We start from the raw sequence: 21,345 nt of genomic DNA on the forward strand, positions 1-21,345 counted from the left end.
CCTTTGTATTTTTTGAGCTTTCCAACCCAAGGCAAGATGCAAAACAGTTTTATTTGCAAAACCTCATCTAAGAAATATAGGGACATGAGCGCAGCAGGCTGGAGGCTGAGGTGAGTCCTGTCTGGGCCTCCTTACCAGAGAGTTTACTCATGTCAGCCCGGTGGGGGGTGGGAGTGGTAGGGACGGGGCATCAGTGTCTGCCTCCCCCCACCCCTAATACTGATCAGAGTTTGGTCCTGGCTGGGCCAGGGCAAGAAGGGAGAATGAGGCCAGGCCAGCGTCTTCAATCCCAGCGGCTACGAACCCTTCACCTTGGTGAGCAACCTGTGGTGGACATGGGGAGGAAAGAAAAACACAGAAAGCTGGGGTGGGCTGGCTGGCAGGCAGGCATCCTGAGCAAGCGAGGGCAGAGGGCATCAGTAGCGAGGCTGGTAATCCTAGGGTTAGTAAAAGAGCCCATGTGTAGAGAGCAGGTCCCCTGGGTCAGAAAGCTACACATGGACTAAATAAATACAGTATCTTTATTTGGCATTAGGTATCCTGACATTTGTTCATTACAGTTCCTTAGAAAACAAACAAAAAAAATTGGAACAAGTTAATCAAAAATAAAGATCCAATGACCCTATTTACACATAGCAAAGACAGCCCAGGCGTCTCCCATGCACGCGCACACCCCCCTCCCCAGGAGACAGTTAAGGAGTTAGTTAATAAGCTTTGAGGAGTGCATGGGGCAGGGTCCATATTTCAGCAACATTAAGGCACCCCCCCCCCATGAAGTAAGGAAGTAAGAGTGCCTCATTCAGCCAGTGGGGTAGCAAGGGTGGTTGGCAGCTTTATTGTTTCTCTCAGGATGTCTCAGAAAATAACCCTGCATCTGGCAACTGACAGTGTCTTCGATTCGGTGAGATTCAGCTACTTCAAGGACCTCCCTCCCTGCTTTGCCCCCACACCCTGGATCATCAATTACCTGATTACATAATTCCCCAGACCACTAAAAACCAAATGGTCCCTTGATTTTGAACCAGCAAAAATCTCAGCTCTTGCCTCTTTCTCTCCCTGGGTGCTCACGACAGGCCCATTTTCAGGGGTCTCTGTGTCAGGGAAGCTGCCTGAAGGCCATAGAAAGACAGCTGCTAACATGATCCAGTGCTGTAGTGAAGGAGAGGCCTAGAGCTGTGGGAAATGGAACCCCACACGTTAGGCATCAGTCATTATGAAAGAGCTGTAGGATTTTTGTCCAATTTGTCCCTACAAAGGTGGAGGGATTGCTGGGAGAGACTCTCCCAGGTGTGAGACAGGACGCCTCCAGCTGAGGGAGGGAGGAAGGGGGCGGGACAGGCAAAAGGCCTTAAATGACAATACCCCAACCTGGTCCTCAAGGTGGTTAGACTGAGGCAGAGGAGGTGGCTCTAAAAATCCCTCCAGGGAAGGTGGGGGTCAGTGGACAAGGAAGGTTTCGTGTAATGCCTGCCCAGCCCCATGCCCCTGTGTTTATCCCAATGACCTGGAAGAAAAAGATTTCCAACCCCAGAGGAGCCGGGCCCCAGTGGCAGCTTGGGTCCTGCAGATGCCCAACACCCTCCACCCAGTCCCCCTCCCTGTCTCCCCGAGCTGCTGCCAGCCCTCACTTCACCAGCACTGACTTTGGCAGAAAGGGATCCGTGCTGAGGTCTCCTCGGTGGGAAGGTAGCTGCGGTGGTGGTGGCTGCCCAGGAGGCTGCTGGTGAGTGCAGGGCCCGGAGGCAGAGGTGGAAGTGGAAGCTATGGCTTTGGCTGCACCTCGGGGAAGGCTGTAGAGGTAGACGGCGCCAATGACGAGCCCGGCACCAAGGGCAAACAGTGGGTCCACGTGGAAGCCAAAGAGGCGGATGGAGGCAACAGTGGACAGCACGATGGACAGGGAGGTGGCAAAGCCCTTAAGGATGTTGTCAGCATATTTGACAACAACAGCCACCAGTAGCCCGCCAAAGGCCTGGTTGAGCACTACGCCCCAGACAGCAGGCGTGTACCCAAAAAAGAAGCCACGCTTGGCCACTGCAGTGCCCTCAGCCCACCAGAGCCCCACTAGGCCCAGGGTTGTGCCGAAGAGACCCAGTTGCAGGTTGCGCAGCCACACGGAGCCTGAACTGCCTTTGAGGATCTTCTCAAAGTAGACACCTGCGAAGCCCGAGGAGAGACAGGAGGCCACAACAGCTGCTAGGCCAACCCCAGGGTTCTGATCCAGCAGCCGTGGGTCCCCACCACCGGCTTGCTGTGCCTGGACAAGGGCGACACCCGTGAAGAGGAGCAGCAGGGAGACCCACTGTAGCCGGGAAAGGCTGCGGTTCAGCATGAGCACGGAGAACAGGGCCGTGGTCAAGATCTTCAGCTGGTATGTCACCTGCAAGTGGATATGGAAGGTGCTGAGGGCTTCAGCCCGACATGTGCACATGGGGCATGGCACCCACCATGGGCCCTCAGGCACAGTGGGGGGACAGGGTAGGGTAGATGACAAAACCAAAAATCTCTAGCCACTGACCATTGACTGAGAAGTAGCTAAATAGCTCTGAGGGATCTCCCAGATGGCACACAGGAGGCTGACTGTGCAAGGAAATCCTGGGCCACAATCAAGCCTACATCCCAACCCCATTTCCTAGCTGTGTGATGAGGGAGAAGGCACTTGCCATGTCTGAGTCCTGACATCGTCTGCTATAAAATACAGCTGGTGTGTATGGCAAACACCGCACACACTAGGGAATGGATGAATGATAAACATCATGATGAGGGAGGTCTTGATCAATACCTGTTGACACGTATGAGTCAGCCACACAATGTCAGCAAACAATGTGCTGGGTGTGGGTCTAAGCACATCATGTGAGTTCTTGTTTAATCCTTATGGGTGAAGTGTACACTGCTTTAATGCCTAATTTAAAGCTGAGAAAACTAAGTAACAGGGAGGTTAAGTGACTTGCCCAATATCATACATCACACAGCTGGAAAATAGCAGAGCTGGGATTTGAACCCCGATAGCCTGGCCCCAGAGTTCAGGCTTGAACCAACTCATAAGGCTGCCTGCAAATAGCCTAAAGCTCATCTATTGCCAACCAAGGGCTCTCCCCAGGTGTTTTATCTTTTAATCACCTCAGCATCCCAGTGAATAGTTATTCCCATTTCCATTCCCATTTCTCACAGATGAGGAAACAGACGTCAGGGAAGTTGCAAAGATATTCCAAAGGTGATAAAGCTCCTGCTCTCTGCAGCCCCACCTCCCACCCCAGGCAGTTCCTCCAGGGCCATGCTGGGCTTGGGGCTCACCTGGAAAGTGGCAGCTGGCAGGTTGGAGATGGCAACATACTGGAGGTTATTCTGCAAGGTGTAGATGAGAGAGGGCACTGCAAGCTTGAATGTGTCCACATATTGCACCAGGACAGCCTCGTGGAGGAAAAGGACCAGGTGCTTCACGTTACCTTTGATGGGTGGAGGAGAGCCCTTTTTAGCACTGACTACCAAAGGCAGGGATCCTCTGAGGGCTGGGGCTGGGCCTGGACCTCCCCACCACCACACTCAGACTTCCTGAGGGCTAGGATGAAGTCTGCACTCCCCGTCTCCCTACAGTATACGCACATCCCCAGTAGGCAGTAGGCTTTGGGGATACTCAGCCTAACAAACACAGAGGTCCATTAACAGTGGACTTGCTGTGTCTGAGGGTCACAGATCACACCTCACCCATCTTACAGCCTACTGGCATAGAGCCCCATTTGGGGCAAGCACTCAATACACATTTGCACAATTAGTACTAACTAGACAGACTCTTGTGAAGCAAAAGCCCAAAGAGTGTAGGTAGAAGGCTGTATACCCAACAGGGGAAGTTTTAGATTCCACTTGTAGACTTAACCTAGCTCCTTACCAGCCTCCGAGCTGCCCCCCAAGGGCCATCTCCCACTTGGCTGAATCTGTCAGTCCCACACACACCAAGGAGTTGCCCCCGCCACTCGGAAATATACAGGCTTGACTACTAATCCTGTGGAGGTCTCAGCTGATATGAGATACACAAACTCTCAAATGTTACATACACCGGGTACATAGATTCAAGCTCATGACTAGCTGCACATTTGTACATGACTAAGAAGTATAAGCCATAATGTTTAAGCCGTCAGTTTGGTTATAACACGTGTTGGGTTCTATGCTTCCCAAACGAGTTGCTTATTAAAACATTGTTGCAAAGTGTTGCAAAAAGCATTTATGCCTTGAGTATAGCAATATTGTTTGCAATAACTATTACAAACATTTTGCAAAGCCAACTATTGAATATTCTGATTAATTAATGTTAAAGACATTTTTTGGCTGTATTTTGTAGCAATATGCATGTTTCAATTATTTAAGAAGAAAAAAATTTACTCTTTGATGTTTCTTTAGTAATTTCTAGATTGTAACTGAAAATAAAAATCATGTATTTTGTTATATAAATATAATAAATGCAAATTTGCAGTTTAAAAAATTCCCCCATTTTAGCACATAATAGTAATGAATGTATCTCTCAGATACACGTGACCTATACTGTAATTTTTTTGACTGTGACCTCTGCAGGGTTAAGCAGGAAGTCTAGTTGGGACTTTCTCCAATCAATAAATGAAAATCTTTCCTATCAGGCCTTTGCAAAGCCTACTTTTTTTTTTTTGGCAGTTCAATGTTGCTCCTCAGGGAAAACCCAATTACTGTACAAGAGCATCACAGGAACTGTTGATACTCAGTCATGAACCCTGCCCTTGACTTTCATGGCATTAATCACAGGAGTAATTATCAACATCTAACCCCTTACCCAAATTCCTTAGGTCCAGGGGTTCGGGTGTTCAAAATTTTCCAGGTGTTAGGAAGGTAACGTGGTATATATACACCATGTTATGTTGTATGAAATATATATATTTCACATAACACCCCACATATATGGGCTACACACCATAATCAAGTACATTGATATTCCCACAAAATGAGAAAAATAAAAAACACATATATAAATAGGCCCACATCAGGTCAGGCCAAGTTTTACTATCAAACAAATTAAGGAAAAAGGAAAACGGTGTGGGTGTGTGGAGGGGGGCATTGCAGATAAGCATTGAAAGCCTGTGATTAAGTCTGCAGCTAAGTATCTCCCCATCTAAACTTAGCAGCCCTATGAGGGCAAGATGCACCTCTGCATTGCTAACACGTCCAGCCAAAGCAGGGCCTGCCATGCAGTGTTCACTAGAAAGTCTCTCAATCAATCAAGAACAGAGCAGGTAGGTTCCTCAACTGCTGCCTCACAGGGCCCTGGAGCTAATGATTGGGTAAGAATGTCTCGTTCAATGTTAAGTGCTGAGGGCAGAGCCACATGCAGGGCCTTTACAGAGAAAAGAATGGGTAACATTTTAAAGGCGGCCTTCAGGGAGGCATTTAAATCAGTAGATAAACGCAACTACGAGAAATACAGAGGACAGAAGAACATGTTAAATGACACCATAGGGAGGCAGTCAGCAAAATCCAGGTTACCCAAAGTCTACAAGACAAATGACCTGGTTTTCTTCAACAAATTAACTACAGGGAAAGAAAAAAACTGGAGGCAAACCCAGAGGTTAACACACCCAGAAGATATCAACCAATTACGAAACACTGATCTTGACATAAATTTGATCCTAACACTCACTGATACAAAGAACAGACTGACAGCTGTCAGAGGGGAAGAGGCAAGGGGGCTGGGTGAAAAAGGTGAAATGGTGAGGCAAAAATAAACACGCAAACAAACCCTCCTAGAGAGACAACCATGTGATTAGCAGAGGCAAAGGGGGTGGGGGAGTTAGTAGAGGGGAAAGAGGGGGATAAATGGTGATGGTAAGAGACTTAATTTGGGGTGGTGAACACACAATATAATATACAGATGATGTAATAGAGAATTGTACCCCTGAAACCTATATAATTTTATGAACCAATGTCACCCCAAGAAATTCAATAAAAAACTTGATTCAAACAAAATTTTTTTATTTTAAATTTTTTTTTCAAAATGTTTTATTTTTTAATTTAATTTTAGAGAGAGGAAGAGAGGGAAATCTGTGAGAGGAACATCAGTTGGTTTCCTCTCTCATGCTCCCAACAGGGGACCTGGCCTGCAACCCAGGCACATGCCCTGACAGGGAATTGAGCCAGTGACCTTCTGGTTTACAAGCCGGTGCTCAATTCACTGAGCCACACCAGCCAGGGCTGATTCAAACAAAATTTTAAAAACACTGATAACACTTGAGAAATCACTAGAATATTTGGACATTGACTAGATATTTGATTATTTTATTAACTTTTAAATATGTACTCAAAATAAGGAGGATTTACTTCAAAATAATACTTCATGTGGAACATAGGGCAGTTCCCCAAATAACATTGTTTTGTTCATTGTCACTATGTAATAACTGTTGATGAGATGCTTAGGAACTTAACTCATTTGTATCAAGTCACCTACAGTAAAATGGTTTCATTATACATTGTTTAATAGTTTCATTATACATTGTTTAATGGTACGGTAAAGTGGTTTCATTATACATTGTTTCATTTCAAGCTCTTGAACCATTGACATTAAGTAAGAATTTACCGTACTTCAATATAATAAAGGGGGGGCGGGTACCATATAGATTGGCAGTGAGTGGATAATCACTGATGCTGTTTAATGGCAGAGTGGCCATGAATTGACAACTGTTGAATCTGGGTGATGGGTACATGGAGATTTTACTATTTTATCATTGTCTCCGATTCAGGGTTTGAAATTCTCCACAATAAAAAGTTAAAGAGAAATAAATCATCATGTAAGGGGCACCTGCTACTTATGGGCACAGACTATCTCACTTGTAAAGTCTCCTCAGGCCAGCTCCCCGGGAGTTCGGGGTATAAAAGTGTGGATGCAGCTACTCATAGCTGGACGAACAAGGCAGCTTACCTGCACTTAAACATTTCCCAGGCAGTTTCCCAGACACAAAAATACTACTCCAGCAAACCCTCCATGTGGGTTCAGGTGTACAACACACACACACACAGAATCCTACCCACCAACTCCAGCCCCCCTCCCTGGCTCATACCCCTCTTCTGTGCGAAGAGCAGCAGCAGGCAAGTGAGACCTTTGAGCACCTCGGCCATGACCACAGCAGTAGTGGCAAAGAAACGGTCCCCAGGCAGTGTGCGGGTGTAGCGGATGCTGAGGATGAGGGAGGCATTCTGGACCACCAGCACGGCCAGGGATATATATTTGAGGCGCCGGTGAGCTGTGGGGAATGGAAGGAGCAAGAGGGAAGAAGGGGTAAGAAGTTGCTTGGGGCAAAGCCAAACCACTCCCCTCCCCTTTCCTTCCTGAACCAGGATCCTCTTAGCCAGTACTTCTTCCTCCTCTCTCTGCCTGCCCGACTTGACCCAATAATGATCTGACTCCTCCTGCTTTCACTGCTTCAGTCACAGAAAGAAGAGCCAGAAAGGTACAAGTGGGCAGGGCCCATAGCTGGAATCCTTTCTAAAGTATCAGGAAATGGCTGGGGCCAACCCTGAACACCCACCTTCCCTGAGTGAGAAGCCACTCTCCCCTAGAAAATACCAACTACATTCTGAACATTTATTGAGTGCTTACTGTGTGCCTATCACTGGGATGAGGGATTTATATGAATTACCTCAGTGGACGGCTATATCACTCTGCTCTCCAAAGGAACTATATGGATTCCCATTTTATGAATGAACAAATTGAAGATTTGTATGAAATGTTGCTTCTATTTAAAGAGGGAATGTTCCATGTAAAGAATGATACCCCAATACAGGGAAAGAGACCACTGTATAAAGCATGCCCACCCCCTAAGAAACAGGCTTATCCTATCTAAGAAAGTTTCCCTTACACTCAGAATGATCTCTTCAATCCCTCCCTCGTATGAGGACTGATTCCTTCTGACCCAAAATGATCTAACAAATAAATAATTCTCACACTGTCCCAAGGATTGAACCCCAAGAATGGTCTGGTTCCTTCCAAAATATAAGGAAATATTTCCCTATACTCCACATGGTCCAGTCCTCCAACTACCGTATCCCTCCGCCTCCAACCAAGGATTATTCCTTGTTTTATTCACACCATGAACAATTCTGACTATAAGGAAGGGCCCAGCACCCTCAGAACATTCTTTCTCTGCCATATAAGGAAGGACCCCCCTGACTCCAACATATAATAAACTTTATCTCCATTAGAAAGGGACTCCCCCAGCATATTCTACCCCATGTATAATGAAGGACAACCCTATCCTCAAAATGGGCTCTAAGTCACATAAGGAAGGACCCACCCCACCCTACTCACAATAGTCCCTGTCTCTTTATAAGGAAGAAACCACCACCACCCTCAGGAATAGCCTCTCTCTTCAATAAGGAGAAACTCTCCCACCCTGGGAATGGTCTCTCACTTCCATAAGGTCGGACCCCACACCCCCCCAGAATGGTCTTAGTGGTCTTAGCCTCCCCAGGAGGAAACATCCCTCTAGATTAACAATCGTGTCTACTTTCCGTGTGCGGAAGGGAATCCCCGTCATCCTCAAAATTGGTCTCTACCCCGTCCCACACATTCACAATATGCTGCTTCTTTCCTCCCCCACCCACCCTCACCTCTGCCACACACACATAGGTCGGTCCATATGGGATGCAGCCTCTCGCTTCAATGAGAAACCTTCCTAACAGCCCCCAGTGATCCTGACCCTGCACTGCCGCCGACAGCTTGTCTACAGCCTGTCTCACCCGCACTCACGGTCCCAGGTTCCAACGCCCCCGCAGAGACCGCCCCTGGCCCGGTAGCCGCGGTGGAACCGCCAGATCCAACCGCTGCCATGTTGGCATCTGCCTGGCCCGTCCCTCCTGCAACAGCAGGCCACTTCCGTGTCCGTCACTTCCGCTTCCCTGCCGTCCGGGTGAGTTGGGACGGACTGACCAGAGCAGGGTAGAGCAGAGGCTTTCCTTGTCCGCTCCCGAACGCGAAATTATGAGCAACCTCGCGATTTCCAGATTCCATCGGGTTAGGGAAACCGGCTGAGCCTCTCGCCATCAGTGCATGGCCTCTTCGACTCCCCCCCCCCCCTCCTATTGATCTCGCTTTCTCTATCACCCGATAGAGAAAAGAGACACAGAGACGCACATCCCGTCTCTTCGTCTCATTGGTTCAGTTGCCCTGGTTCTACCTCGACTGCTTAAGGGGACGGTCTTCCGATGGCAACCGCTTGCCGCATCAAAATTAGGTATCTCCCGGTTGGGCACAAGTTCCTTCACCCTCTCCCGCCGAGGCCCCGCCCCCTGGAGAGCTTGTGGGCTTTTGGGAGAGAACGCCCGAGGCGGCGGCACAGGTGAGGGTTATTCAGGTAAACTACCAGATAAAATCAGGACATTTTAGGATATACACATGCATGAAAAGACACAGAAAAGCTTAATTGAAACAGAAGGGAGGACAAGCCAATTGCGAGATGGAAAAGAATTGAGAAGTGAACTGTAAGACAGCAGGTGAGAGGCTTACAGATTAGTTTTTGAAAGCAGGATAAGAGAGTACAGCTAAGGTGGGGACAGGTGAAACCAAAGAATAGAGCAGTTAACTCGAATTAAGGATGAGAGGGATGAGCAGTTAAGGAGACGATGGAGACAAAAAGGTAAAGGCAAAACAGGTGACTTACGCTGCCCCAGTTATTAAACATCAAGAGCTGGGAAGGTTCCCCTGTGCACTCAAACCTAGCCCCACCCTCAGCAGTGGCCTGAAAGGGCTCTTCTTCCACGGTGAAGAAACTTCCTCCCTAGGGTTTGGGGGAAAGCATTTTTTTTTCCTGCCCAAGCTAACCATATTTAATTGGAGATGTGTCCCAAACATCATTTTCCTTTAAGGTTTTATTTATCTTTAGAGGGGAAAGGTTAGGAGAGAAATAACAATGTATGGTTGCCTCTTGTGCATCCCCTGCTGGGAACAGGCCCGCAACCCAGACATGTGCTCTGACTGGGAATCTAACTGCGATCCTTTGGTTCGCAGGCCCGCGCTCAATCCACTGAGCTACACCAGCCAGGGATGCCAATTATCTTCAATGTCTGTCCAGTGGAGACCTGCACATAGTAATCATTACATGTAAGAGCTAGGAAGTGGATGTTGTCAACAGTTTTTCTTTGTGGTCCTGCTTAAATGAATACATAAAACACCTTCAGGACAGCACCACAAGACTGAGACCTCTAGAGGTGAAACCTACCTACCCCATCTCCCTCTGGGCTCAGCATGCAGTAGACGTTCCACAGATGCTTCATTGTGACAACCGGTCAGTCATTTGTGATTCTATTACGTTTATTAAATAGTGAGTTCCCACACATGGCTTTTTAAATAATCCAGGCAGGTGGAAAAGGGAGAGGATGACACAGTTGGAGCTCCCTTCCTCCCAATACACAAGTATTTACATTTCAGCAACTGGACAATCCTGGCTCAGAAGGAGGCAGCAAGATCCAAAAAAGGTGGAGGGGGAGGCCCCAGGATAACAAACAACAAGACTTATTTCCCCCACCCCCCACAAAACCCATCCACCCCATCCTAGTGGACTCTGGTGGTGTCCATCTCCCATGCCTTCCCAAATCTTGGAAGTAGGGTTTCTCCTCACCAGAATAAGAGCACTTGGAATAACAGATTAGGGTCCCTTCACCAAAAACAAACAAAAAGTTTAAAAAAAAGCCCTGGGATAACAATAGGGCATTACCTCCCCCAGAATAAGCAACCCTGGGCTGAGGTAGGCAAGCAGTGTGACTTAACATGGAACCCTAGACTAAAGAGTCCCTTTACTAAAATAACAACTACTGGGGTTTTAAAAGGAAAGCACCCTTGCCCAAGTTAGAGCATTTGAACTAAGTTTGTGTGGTGGTAGCAGGCAGGAGGTGCCAGTGTAAGGGTTTAACACATCAGAATAAGAGTCCTGGGGCTCAGAATGGAATTAACTTCAACCAAATAAACATCCTTAGCAAAACAAGAAGCAAGGAAGTCCTCCCTCCAGAATAAAAACCATAAATTCTGGGAGGAAGGTTCCTTATCAGGATTGGGATGGGGACTGGGCAAACTTGGCTTATGTTTTCTGATCCCAGATCCCCAATCTGACCCTAGTAACACTGGATTTTTAATAACCTGTAAAACCAGGTCAACAGATGTCCTTCTATCCTTGTGGCATGGCCATGGGACAGCAATCCCAATTAGGGCAGCAGGGACCAGGCCAAAGGGGTAGGACTCCCTTTAGGTGTATTAGGGGGCGCATCCTCGGCTGGTGTCTGCATCCAGGGATCCAGCAGGATCTCCTCCAGTGAAGGTCGGGCAGAAGGTTTGGGGGCCAGGCACCGGCGGATTAGGGCACAACAATCTGCAGGTCAGAAACACACAGGAAATTTTAAGTTAGTTAGAACACCAGGCCCAGGGAGGTATGGAGTCACTGCGCTAGGGCCAGTGAGAGCCTCACCTGGGGATACATGGGCAGGGAAGTGGAGCTCAGCCTCCAAAATCTCCTGGTCCCTCTCAAAGGGAATGTCCCCGCACACCATGTCATAGAGAAGAATACCCAGTGACCAGACAGTGGCCGGGAGTGCATGGTACTGGTTACGAGAGATCCACTCCGGGGGGCTGTACACTCTTGTTCCTGCACACAAGCCAGAGGTTAGACCACTCTCTGATAATACCCTTCTACCACCCCACCCTTCCCAGGAAGTATATGCTCCTGTCCCCATAAACAAACTCTTTTAAGTGTAACAGCAGAGTCTCATCACCAGAATAAGAGCAGTTAGGATAAGAGAATCCCCTCACCAGAGTAAGAAACTAGAACAAGGTCAGGGCACTGTGAGAAGATGGACTTAACAGAGGGCAAGGCATGAAAACCATCAATATTCAAAATCAAGAATCTTATAAGGTGCAATGTAGATCAAGGATTACAGAATACCCCTTTCCTTGCAAAGGTCAAGAGCCCATAAAGATAAAAGGTAAAAAAAAAAACAACAAAAAAAAACCCTCCTTACTGAGATCGAAGGAAGTCTTACCATCAAAGTCAGTGTAGGGTTCATCATGAAGCAGGGCGCCGGAACCAAAATCAATGAGTTTGACACAGACTCGGCGAAGGTCTATCAGGATATTCTCATCTTTGATGTCACGGTGGACAACTCCACGGGCGTGGCAGTGCCGAACGGCTGCCACTACCTGGGCAAAGAGGCAGCGGCTTCGGTCTTCACCCAGCGGGCCCTGTTCTGTGATGTAGTCAAAGAGATCCTGGGCAGGCAAAGGCCGCTCAAGGACCAGCATGAAGCCCTCGGGTGTCTCAAACCAGTCAAGCAAGCGGATCACACCAGGGTGCCCACCGCTGGCACCCACCTTCCACAGCAATGCTACTTCCAGTGGGCATGTGACGGAGTCTGACTGTGGGGGGAAACGGAGAGGGAAGGGAACAGACATTAGGGCAGCAGCTTTGAGGCTGACTTGTCACCTAACTTAAATCATAGCCCCTTGGCATCCTGACTATGTGGCCTTAAGCAAACCACTTCCTTCCCTGGGCCTCAGTTTCCTCACCATAAATGCCTCAAACTCACACAGCCATCGTGAAGGTGATTCAAGTCAAAAGCCCATGCATATCTGGCTCATAATAAAAGCTCAGTAAATATGTGAGGAACAAAAGAGGTTCTTTTTAAAGTTTTTTTTTTCTTTTTAGAGGGTTAGAGAGGGAAACATCAATGTGGTTGCCTCTGGTGCGCCCCCTACTGGGACCTGGCCTGCAACCCAGGCATGTGCCCTAGGTTGGGAATCAAACCAGGGACCCTTTGGTTTGCAGGCTACCACTCAACCCACCGAGTCATACCAGCTAGGGCATAAAAGCAGTTCTTAATATAAGGCTATTATGGAATATTTTGTTTTGTTCACTGACCTCTCCCCCAAGAGTTTAAAACAGCACTTTATACACAGTAGACATTCAGTAAACGTTAAATAGATAAAAGAACCTAGACCAGTGCCTCGGAACAGGGTAAGGCTCAACACATACGTGTTAAATAGGTGAAAGCAATTAGTTCTTTCTTTTAGTAGAAAGGAACCTATTACAAACCGAACTCTCAATATATTTTCCTAAGTGCCTAGAACTGTGCCTGGCACATAGTAGGTGCTCAATATAGTTTTGTTAAATGGCTGAAAGTCAGTTAATTATAAAGGAACAGGTACAAAATCAGAACTCAGTGTTATCACGTTCTTTAGTTACTCCCACCAAGCATCTAGAATCAAGTTGAACAAGTCATTCGTGGAACTTGGAATAAGCATTTTATGAAGTAAAGCCAGAGGCATACCTGTTGCTATTCAATGAAGAGTATAAATGTTACTGGCCACAAAAGCTGTCCCATTCTATAAGCCCCACGTGCGCACAGGGACTTGCAGAAGCAGCATTACTGCTCGAGGTGGGGCCCTCTCCTGGCCACTCTACCGACTTGCACAGCTGCAAACAGGTTTTCTCACGACGATGAAAATTCTGCGACTGCGCAAGCGCAGTCTTCCCATATCCCACCAGGGGGCGCTACCGTCTTTACAACTGGCCCAGACCCGCCCTGCCGTCCGTTAGCGCGCTAACGGCAGAGAAGCAGCCACCATCACCATGGCAACCAGTGACCTCTGCCCCCCCCTCCCCACCAGCATGCCCTGCGGGCAGCCCCTGAAGCGGGGAGGATGAGAAAGAGGGGTTGGAGGGGAGATTCTAAGGGCTCTAGGGAAACTAGGGTGAGTCAGAACTGTGTGGAGGTGTGGATGTCACTGCAGGGGAGTAAACACGGGCTGGGAGGAGTGATCTCCTCACCAGTTACAGGGCCCAGGGAGGCACACGATCCACAGAAAGGCCGGGGGGCGATTGAGCCCATCGTCAGCCATGGCGCCACCAGGTCAGAAAGGGCGCCGAAGATACTCACCAGTGTGGACCAGCCCAACACGCGATTCCGTGGGATCACTTTGATGGCCACCTGGAGAAGCAGGCTGGGTGAGAAGGCCGGCAGATGACCCCCCCAGAGCCCTCCCAGTCCTGAGCCTCACCTTAGTCTTTCTTTGTGGCCCCAACCACATCACACCACACAACGACCTCCAAACGAGCTGGGGCTTCTCCCAGCCCGCAAGTCTCCAGGACCAACTTCACCTCTCCCATCGCCCTCAGCCCTGGGCTCTCCCTTCTCAGGCTTAGGACTGCAATCCAGGTTCTGAGTCCCAAATTTCTTCACATCCCAACCATTCCATCTTCCCATCCAGCCTCAAGACGCCCCGACTCTGTCCGGGGGTCTTGTTCCTCAAGATTCCATACTGGACACCTTGTCTCCAAAATCCCCCAAATCTCATCTCTGGGTACCCACCTTCACACTCACGTGTCCCCTGAATCTCAGCGTCTAGAATCATCAAGATCCCTCACCCTCACGCGCCGGTCTCACTCCCTGGCCTTTCCGAATCCCTGCCCCTCCCCCACACGCCCACCTGGGCCGCCACACACACACACACACACACACACACAGACACAGACACACACACACGGTGGGGGGGCACGCGCAGTGGAACGCGCTCAGCAAGCCGGGTCCTGGTTCTTAGGACCTTAACCACACACACACTGTGGGTTCATTCCCAGTCAGTCAGCAGCCCAGCCCCGGGCCTCCTGCCCTGCTACACACACACCTGACCCTCCCCAGACCCTCGTGGCGGATACCTGGAGTCGGTCCGTGATGCGATGTCCTGCGAAGACAGTGCCAAAGCCCCCCTTACCCAGCAGGGGGCCAAGTCGGTACTCGGCCTCGAACGCTTGCCGATCCTTGCCTCCTACGCAGGCAGAGGCGACGAAGTCAGGGTAGCCGCGTGCTGAGCCCCGCTGCGACCCCTCCCCATCTCCCCGCACCACCCTCCACCTTTCTAGCCCGCCCGGCCTATTAGCGGTAGGGAAGCCTCCCTCACCTGGCGGCTGCGTGGGGGTCACGGGGGCCACCGCGAGCCCCTGAAGAGGCTTGCTCAACATGGAGGAGGAGCTGCGCAGATTAAGCCCACTGAGCCCACAAGGTGTAGACGCCCGGGGCAGCGGGGCTGGGGAGCCAGGACTTGGGGGCGCCAGGGTGCAAGGTAGGGAAACTGGTGGCCCAGAAGCGCCCACAAACGGCGCAATGCTAAGATTCTCCGCGCGCTCCAGCCCCAACGCTACTGAGCCGGGGCACGCGCCTCCCGAGAGAGTCACCCCGAGCGACAGCCCCGCCCACTTGGCTTTGATCAATCCGGACGCGGCACCTGCTGTACCCCAGCCAATCGGAACCAGTCCTTATTTGCATACCACCCTCAACGTCTCAAGTACCCCCTCATGCAAATACGCGCCAGGCTCTTCCGTGGGGGCGGGGCATGTATGTAAATGAGGGGGCGCGCGCGAAGAGGAAACCGGTTCTGGGAATCCCTTCGGCGCAACTGCATTTGTTTTGGTTGTTGCGCGGGATTGTTTTTATATATGCGTGTGTACGTGTATATACAGATATATATTTATAAAAATAACTGCACCCCCTCCTTTCCTAGCAAGTTGGTTTGCTGTTGTTTCAAAATTAGCGCGGAGATAACGCCAGGCCTGGCTTCTAAGAATCTGGGCCTGTGGCTATGCAGGACCCCTGTCTCCGTAGGGTGCTCCTCAACAAGGACAAAGGCCCTACAGGGGACCGATGGCTTCCGCTCTGAATCTGAAGCCAGGGATTCTGGAAGATCCTGTTCAGCTGCCAGGGATGGTAATCCCCTGATCACCACCGCAGGGGGTACGTGCTGGTCAAAGGCAGCATCCCAGAGATGGAGGCTTGTGGGGTGTTTTTTGCAGCCCTTAAACTAGACAGACCTAGCTAGACCTGGCTGCGAGCTCAGTCATCAGGTCTAGAATCTGAAAGAGGGGCCGGGGAGTTCTTGAGGAGAGTAAGCCAGAGTGGTGGTGGCTCCAGATGAGAGACAGGGGCTGAGAGCTGGATGAGGTGGTAAAATACCCTTAGTCACACATTTGGGAAAAATAGGCCTCATGCCACAGAAAGAGATATGCACTCAGAAGAGACACACAAGTACCACGTGAGATATACAAACATACCATCATATTGTGTAAAATTGTCCTAGACATACATGCAGTCATGCACTATCATGAAGAGTGACAGCCACTGTCAGGCAGGCAATGCTGCCAGAGTCATGTCCCAGAATGACCCACACTGTTACAGAAAGGCACTCCAGAGAGATTCACACAGACCTACATTACCATGTGACAATGACACAGAAATGTCCCTGTCAGACACACTGCCAGAACTTGTCACAAAGACACTGGCACCATCAAATGTGCACTATCACAGAAAGACTTGTACTGTCCCAGAAATGTGAGTCCCAGAGTCTGTCACAGGAAGCCACATAGATGCTTGAGAGACACATGCATTGCTGCAAAGGCAGAGTGTATGTGACAGAGCCATATAGATAGGCAGTATTACAAAAGCAGACACAAACTCAGTCAGACACACACACACCAGCAGGCATGCAGCACTGTCACTGACACTGTTCAGAAACAGCTATTCAGAATCCATCACAGGAACACAGATGGACATTCACCCCATCAGAAAGAAATCACAGATGCGCTATCACAGACCTACACAAACACGCACTCATCCCAGAAACAAGACACAAACTAAGAGTCCCACCATCTGACACACCTGGAAACAAGCCCTCATCACACAAACTAGAAACACTGTGTGAGATGCACAAACGCTTGGACTCACCACAGTCACACATACATAGGAAACACTCAAAGGGCAAATACACACATGTACTCTCCCTTACTCATACATTTATTAGGGGTCTCCTGTAAGCCTACCAGGTCCTAGTGGGATTGCAGATATTAGAAATACACAGATAAGTTAGGCATCATAGCTCTTGCCCAGGAATTTGATAGTACAGTTATTGGGGAAGGGGTAAAGGCATTTGTAGATAGATGGGAGAATGTGGATGGAGTCACAAGGGGCTTTTCAGAAGGCAACCCTCTACATATCTTGAAAGATATGGTTAGGGGCTTGGGACAGAGGAAGGGCAAATTCTAGACAGAGGCCAAGGTAACTGAAGGCAAGAGGTAGGCAGGAGCAAATGGTGCATAATAAATTTCAATGGCAGAATAGTATCTACTAACATTTGAGCTCTTGGAATGTGCCAGGCTCTGTGCTGTCTTTCATTATGTTGACCATATTCATTCTATCTCACTGCTCACAATCAGATGGTAGTCTGAAGTAGCAGGTGTTAATCACCCCCATTGCATGCATGAGCCACTTGAAGCTCAGAGAACCTATGACTTGACCAAAGCCTCACAGCAAGAAAAAGCCGAGGAAGGTTTCAAACCAACTCTCTGGCAAATACATGCCTGACCAGTAAATTCTAGACATCCCTTGGACAGCCATTCAGCAGCCAGCCATGTCCTCATCTATAGAGCTGGACAGGCATCTTTTCTCAGGGGCCCCATTATTGAAGCACAGCAAAAAAAGACACTTGACAAAACCTGGGGGCCAGCATCCCCTGCTTTGGCTTTGCTCCTAGGTCAGGGCACATAAGTGTCAGAGAACAGGGGGACATGAAAAACAAAACAGGGTTTAGCCATCCCTCGGCTTCTAAAATCCAGTCAGGGAGGCCCATCTTGTCACTTCCACTGAACTCATATTGTTATGAAGAGTCCATTGTGCCTTTCCAAAGTATCTCTTCATCAAATGATCACAAGGAAAGAACAAACATTTATGGCAAAAGAGGCAGGCAGAGAAGTTGGGTAAGTCCTCTGTTCCCCTCACACTCAGGAAATAAGGTGGGCAGGCTACATCCCGTGCCAGTACTGAGGTAGGAGTAAGCAGGCAAAGATGGAGCTTTCTTGGTGGTAACAGGTCCAGAAGGTGGTTAGAAAGCAGTGAATCAAGGATGAACAAATTCTGGGCCCCAGAGAGAACCTACTGGAGGGCACACAGCCCTCATAGGTCAAGCAAAAGTCTGTGCCCTCTCCACCTCTGCCCAGAACCACCCCCACCCCCCACATTCTGCCCCACACAGAACAGAGGCACTCAGGGAAACTGACATTTGGTTTTATTGTGCCAAGGACATTACAGATGGTGGATCTTGTCAACACCTGCAGGGCACAGGTGCCCCATGTGCCAAGGCTGCTCCCACTCCCCACACTCAAATCCTGGATGGGGGCCATAACCCTCAAAGGTGCCCCCACTCCAAGATTCCAAAGAGACTGGTAGTGGTGATGGTGGAAGCAACAGGAATGCAGTGAGGTCAGAGTCTCATTGTCCAAAGCCCACGTGACACCAACTACCTGTGCCCCCACTACTCTGCCCTGGCTCATACTCTAGACCCTGCCCATCTCCAGAGCTGGAGGCCAGAGAAAGCAACATCTGTGTGCCCTCTCTGTGTGCCACAACCTGTCTGCCCCAAACCAGAGAGATGCCACCTTCGTAGAGTCAATGCTGTTGTCTATGTCGTGGTTAATTTTGTAAGATAAAAGTACATTTTAATGAAGAAAAAATTCAACATTGAAGGCTCAGACATTCTTAGGGTACTGGAAAGGGGAATTCCCCACTTCTTCCTCCCACTTCCCTGGCATAGTTGTGGAGGTGGGTGGACAAGGTCTTCAGAACTTGGGAGGAATGGGGGTCAGGAAGGCTTCCCTCTGCCTAAATGTCTCTCCTCGGGGACTGCCTGGCTGCCAGTTGGTTTGTCTCTGTGTGTCTCTTGCCTACCTTCGGCACCTTTGCCCGAGTCCCCTGTGGAATGCAGGGATGGTGCTGTGCAGGGGGCAACAGGGCACGTCAGCTGGCGAAGAGACAGGTGATGATGGTGGTGGCAGCGATGAGAGGGGACACAGGAGTGGGTCAGCAAGAGGAAAGTGGGGAGGAGGAAGAGGAAGGGAGAAAGGGAAGGAGGAAGAAGGCAAGAGGGAGAAAGCCAAAGAAGATGGGGTGGCACCAGAGGGCAGGAGTGGTGGGAGTTGGGAGATGGTCTCCAGTCTCTGGGTCTCCATCAACTCTTGTCTGGGGGTGGATCTCTGTGCACTTTGTTTTTCTTCATACTGTCTAGGTATTCTTGTTGGGACACTGCCAGCACCGAAGCTAGGATCTCATCATCATCCCAGTCGTTCAGACCTGCTAGGCAAGAAGGGAAAAGGAATGGAGCACCTTCAGCCTGCCTTTCCTTTACCCTTTGTAGATTCCTGACTCTGGAAAGATCCCATCCAGGCCCCTCTCACTCCTACCTCTAAGAAGGCTCCTCTGAGCCTCTGAACCCCACTCAGAACCCCCTGGGGCAGATCCCTTGGGCCTAAAAGATTCCTTTTTCTTAGGGAGATGGCCAGAGACTCCAGAGACCCCTTCTCAGGACTTACTGCTTCTTCCATCTCTCCCAACCTCCTGGTTAGCCCCTGGCCCTAGACAGAGGAAGCTTACCAAAGGCGGAGGGGGACATCTGCTGAATGAGGGCCCGGCACTCCAAAGCAGGGTAGAGGGACACGAGGGGGGAAGTTGCTGGGTCGCCCCCTGCTGAGAACTGGCTGCTTGTACCTGGGGCAGATGGACAGTAAGAGGCAAGGCCCAGGACCTAGGTAGCACCTCCTAAGCCCTGCATGCTCCCTGTCAGCAAGTCACTGACCTGGTGCACAGGGTGAAGGAGGTTTGGCAAGAGCTAAGACGGTGCCTGGGGAAGGGGGCTTGATGCCCAGCTCGGCATGCAGCTCAGGGTGCTCCGGTGACCGCTGCCGTGGGGACCGGCTACTCCACTCCTCCAGGCCACTGGAGGCAGCAGCTGTGGCAGAAGTGCAGGTGGCGCTGGCTTTCCGGGGCTACGGTAGGGAAAGAGGAGGTAAGAACCTACAAAACTCTCTACCCTGCACTGCCCCATCCCCAAGGGCTCACTCCTTCCCAGAATCCTGGCCGTGACACAACTTGTACACAGGTCACCATCACTTCAAGGCACACAACAGACCACAGAATGAAGGTAAGCTCCTTAACCCTCCTCACACTCTCACAGCCAATCTGACAGGAACCTGTTACCTCCACATTCAAAATAGATCCAGAGCTGCCCTGCTCCTTTTCCTGTGTCATCAGCAGTGACCTGAACTACTGTAGCAGCCTTCTCCTCGAGGTCCCCTGTTCTACCCTTGCTGTCCAGACTCTGCTCTGTACTCAGCAGTCAGGGAGATCCTATTAAATCCTAAGTCAGAAACCATCCCTCCTCTGCCCATAACCCTCCACGGTATGTCTCACTCAGAATAAAAGCCAAAATCCTCACCAAGGCCCACAGGTCCCTCCTCAATCTGGCCCCACTGTCTGACTTCTGTCCAGCCACACTGGCCTCTGGCTGCTCCTGAATCCCACCAGGTGTGTGCCACCTTAAGGCGTTTGCTCTAGCTGGTCCTCTGCCTACCCTAACACATGTATATAGCTAACTCCCTTATCTTTGGCAAGATTTTGCTCAAATTTACCTGTTCTGAGGCTTACTTAGTCCACACTATTTAATACTGTGAACTCCCAGCCCTACTTATTCCCTTTACCCTGTTTTTTTTTTTAAATATTTTATTTATTTATCTTTAGAGGGGAAGGGAAGGAGAGAGGAAGAGAAACATCAATGTATGGTTGCTTCTCATGCATCCCCTGCTGGGAACTGGCCTGCAACCCGGGCATGTGCCCTGACTGGGAATCGAACCTCGACCGTCTGGTTCGCAGGCCCGTGCTCAATCCACTGAGCTACACCAGCCAGGGCTACCCTGCTCTTTTTTAAAATACATTTTATTGATTATGCCATTACAGTTGTCCCATTTCACCCCCTTCATTCCCCTCCACCCTGTACACCCATTCCCCCCATTCCCCCCTTTAGTTCATGTCCATGTGTCACAAGTTCCTTAGATTCTGTATTTCCCACATTATTCTTATCTTCCCATCTATTTTCTAGCTACTATCTATGCTTAGTCTCTGTACCTTCTCCCCCCACTCCTCCTCCCACTCCCCTGTTGCTAACCCTCCATGTGATCTCCATTTCTATGGTTCTGTTCCTGATCTAGCTGTCCGCTTAATTTGCTTTTGTCTTAGGTGTGGTTGTTAATAACTGAGTTTGCTGTTCTTTCACTGTTCATATTTTAATCTCCTTTTTCTTAGATAAGTCCCTTTAACATTTCATATAATAAGGGCTTGGTGATGATGAACTCTTTGAACTTGACCTTATCTAAGAAGCACTTTTATCTGCCCTTCCATTCTAAATGAAAGCTTTGCTAGATAGAGCAATCTTGGATGTAGGTCTTTGGATTTCATGACTTGGAATACTTCTTGCCAGCC

The 21,345-nt window shown here is 49.5% G+C and overlaps 3 protein-coding genes across 6 annotated transcripts in view; all 3 read right to left on the reverse strand.

Moving 5' to 3' along the window:
* Positions 1-31: 31 nt before the first annotated feature.
* On the reverse strand, positions 32-8,892 carry SLC35A2 (solute carrier family 35 member A2). Of its 3 annotated transcripts, none has more exons than XM_037062439.1 (5): positions 8,752-8,892; positions 7,074-7,256; positions 3,295-3,446; positions 1,644-1,790; positions 32-324 (listed from the first exon to the last, which is right to left on the reverse strand). In XM_037062439.1, the coding sequence occupies exons 1-5, from the start codon at positions 8,840-8,842 to the stop codon at positions 214-216; spliced, it is 684 nt and encodes a 227-aa protein (XP_036918334.1). In that variant the 5' UTR covers positions 8,843-8,892; the 3' UTR covers positions 32-213. The 3 variants fall into 3 exon arrangements, with proteins under 3 accessions (XP_036918334.1, XP_036918332.1, XP_036918331.1); XM_037062437.1 differs by having other exon boundaries at positions 213-324; positions 1,644-2,380; positions 3,295-3,411; positions 8,752-8,841; XM_037062436.1 differs by having other exon boundaries at positions 215-324; positions 1,644-2,380; positions 8,752-8,890.
* A 1,404-nt stretch (positions 8,893-10,296) lies between these two features.
* On the reverse strand, positions 10,297-15,201 carry PIM2 (Pim-2 proto-oncogene, serine/threonine kinase). The gene is made up of 6 exons (XM_037062445.1): positions 14,951-15,201; positions 14,709-14,818; positions 13,933-13,983; positions 12,040-12,412; positions 11,469-11,645; positions 10,297-11,372 (listed from the first exon to the last, which is right to left on the reverse strand). The coding sequence occupies exons 1-6, from the start codon at positions 15,009-15,011 to the stop codon at positions 11,209-11,211; spliced, it is 936 nt and encodes a 311-aa protein (XP_036918340.1). The 5' UTR covers positions 15,012-15,201; the 3' UTR covers positions 10,297-11,208.
* A 2,885-nt stretch (positions 15,202-18,086) lies between these two features.
* Positions 18,087-21,345, reverse strand: part of OTUD5 (OTU deubiquitinase 5) — a 29,981-nt gene continuing 26,722 nt past the window's right edge. The window contains exons 7-9 of one of the 2 annotated variants that reach the window (XM_037062446.1): positions 19,667-19,856; positions 19,465-19,578; positions 18,087-19,167 (exon numbers count right to left, since the gene is read on the reverse strand). In XM_037062446.1, coding sequence (XP_036918341.1) covers positions 19,043-19,167; positions 19,465-19,578; positions 19,667-19,856 — 429 coding nt within the window. In that variant the 3' untranslated portion in view covers positions 18,087-19,042. The remainder of the gene's footprint in view (positions 19,168-19,464; positions 19,579-19,666; positions 19,857-21,345) is intronic. The other variant, XM_037062447.1, reaches the window with a different exon arrangement.

The sequence above is a fragment of the Sturnira hondurensis genome, unplaced genomic scaffold, assembly GCF_014824575.4.
Source record: "Sturnira hondurensis isolate 20B ecotype Veracruz unplaced genomic scaffold, ASM1482457v3 Scaffold0013994, whole genome shotgun sequence".
NCBI lineage: Eukaryota > Metazoa > Chordata > Mammalia > Chiroptera > Phyllostomidae > Sturnira > Sturnira hondurensis.

Coding starts and splice junctions, on each gene's coding strand:
- SLC35A2 (XM_037062436.1), bottom strand. CDS start 8,842: ATGGCAGCGGTTGGATCTGGCGGTTCCACCGCGGCTACCGGGCCAGGG. Junction 3,447..7,073: donor GCTCTTCGCACAGAAGAGGG/GTATGAGCCAGG, acceptor CACCCATCAAAG/GTAACGTGAAGCACCTGGTC. Junction 325..1,643: donor ACGGATCCCTTTCTGCCAAA/GTCAGTGCTGGT, acceptor TGTCCACCACAG/GTTGCTCACCAAGGTGAAGG.
- PIM2 (XM_037062445.1), bottom strand. CDS start 15,011: ATGTTGAGCAAGCCTCTTCAGGGGCTCGCGGTGGCCCCCGTGACCCCC. Junction 11,646..12,039: donor ACCCTACACTGACTTTGATG/GTAAGACTTCCT, acceptor GCTTGTGTGCAG/GAACAAGAGTGTACAGCCCC. Junction 11,373..11,468: donor CCCTGCCCATGTATCCCCAG/GTGAGGCTCTCA, acceptor TCTGACCTGCAG/ATTGTTGTGCCCTAATCCGC.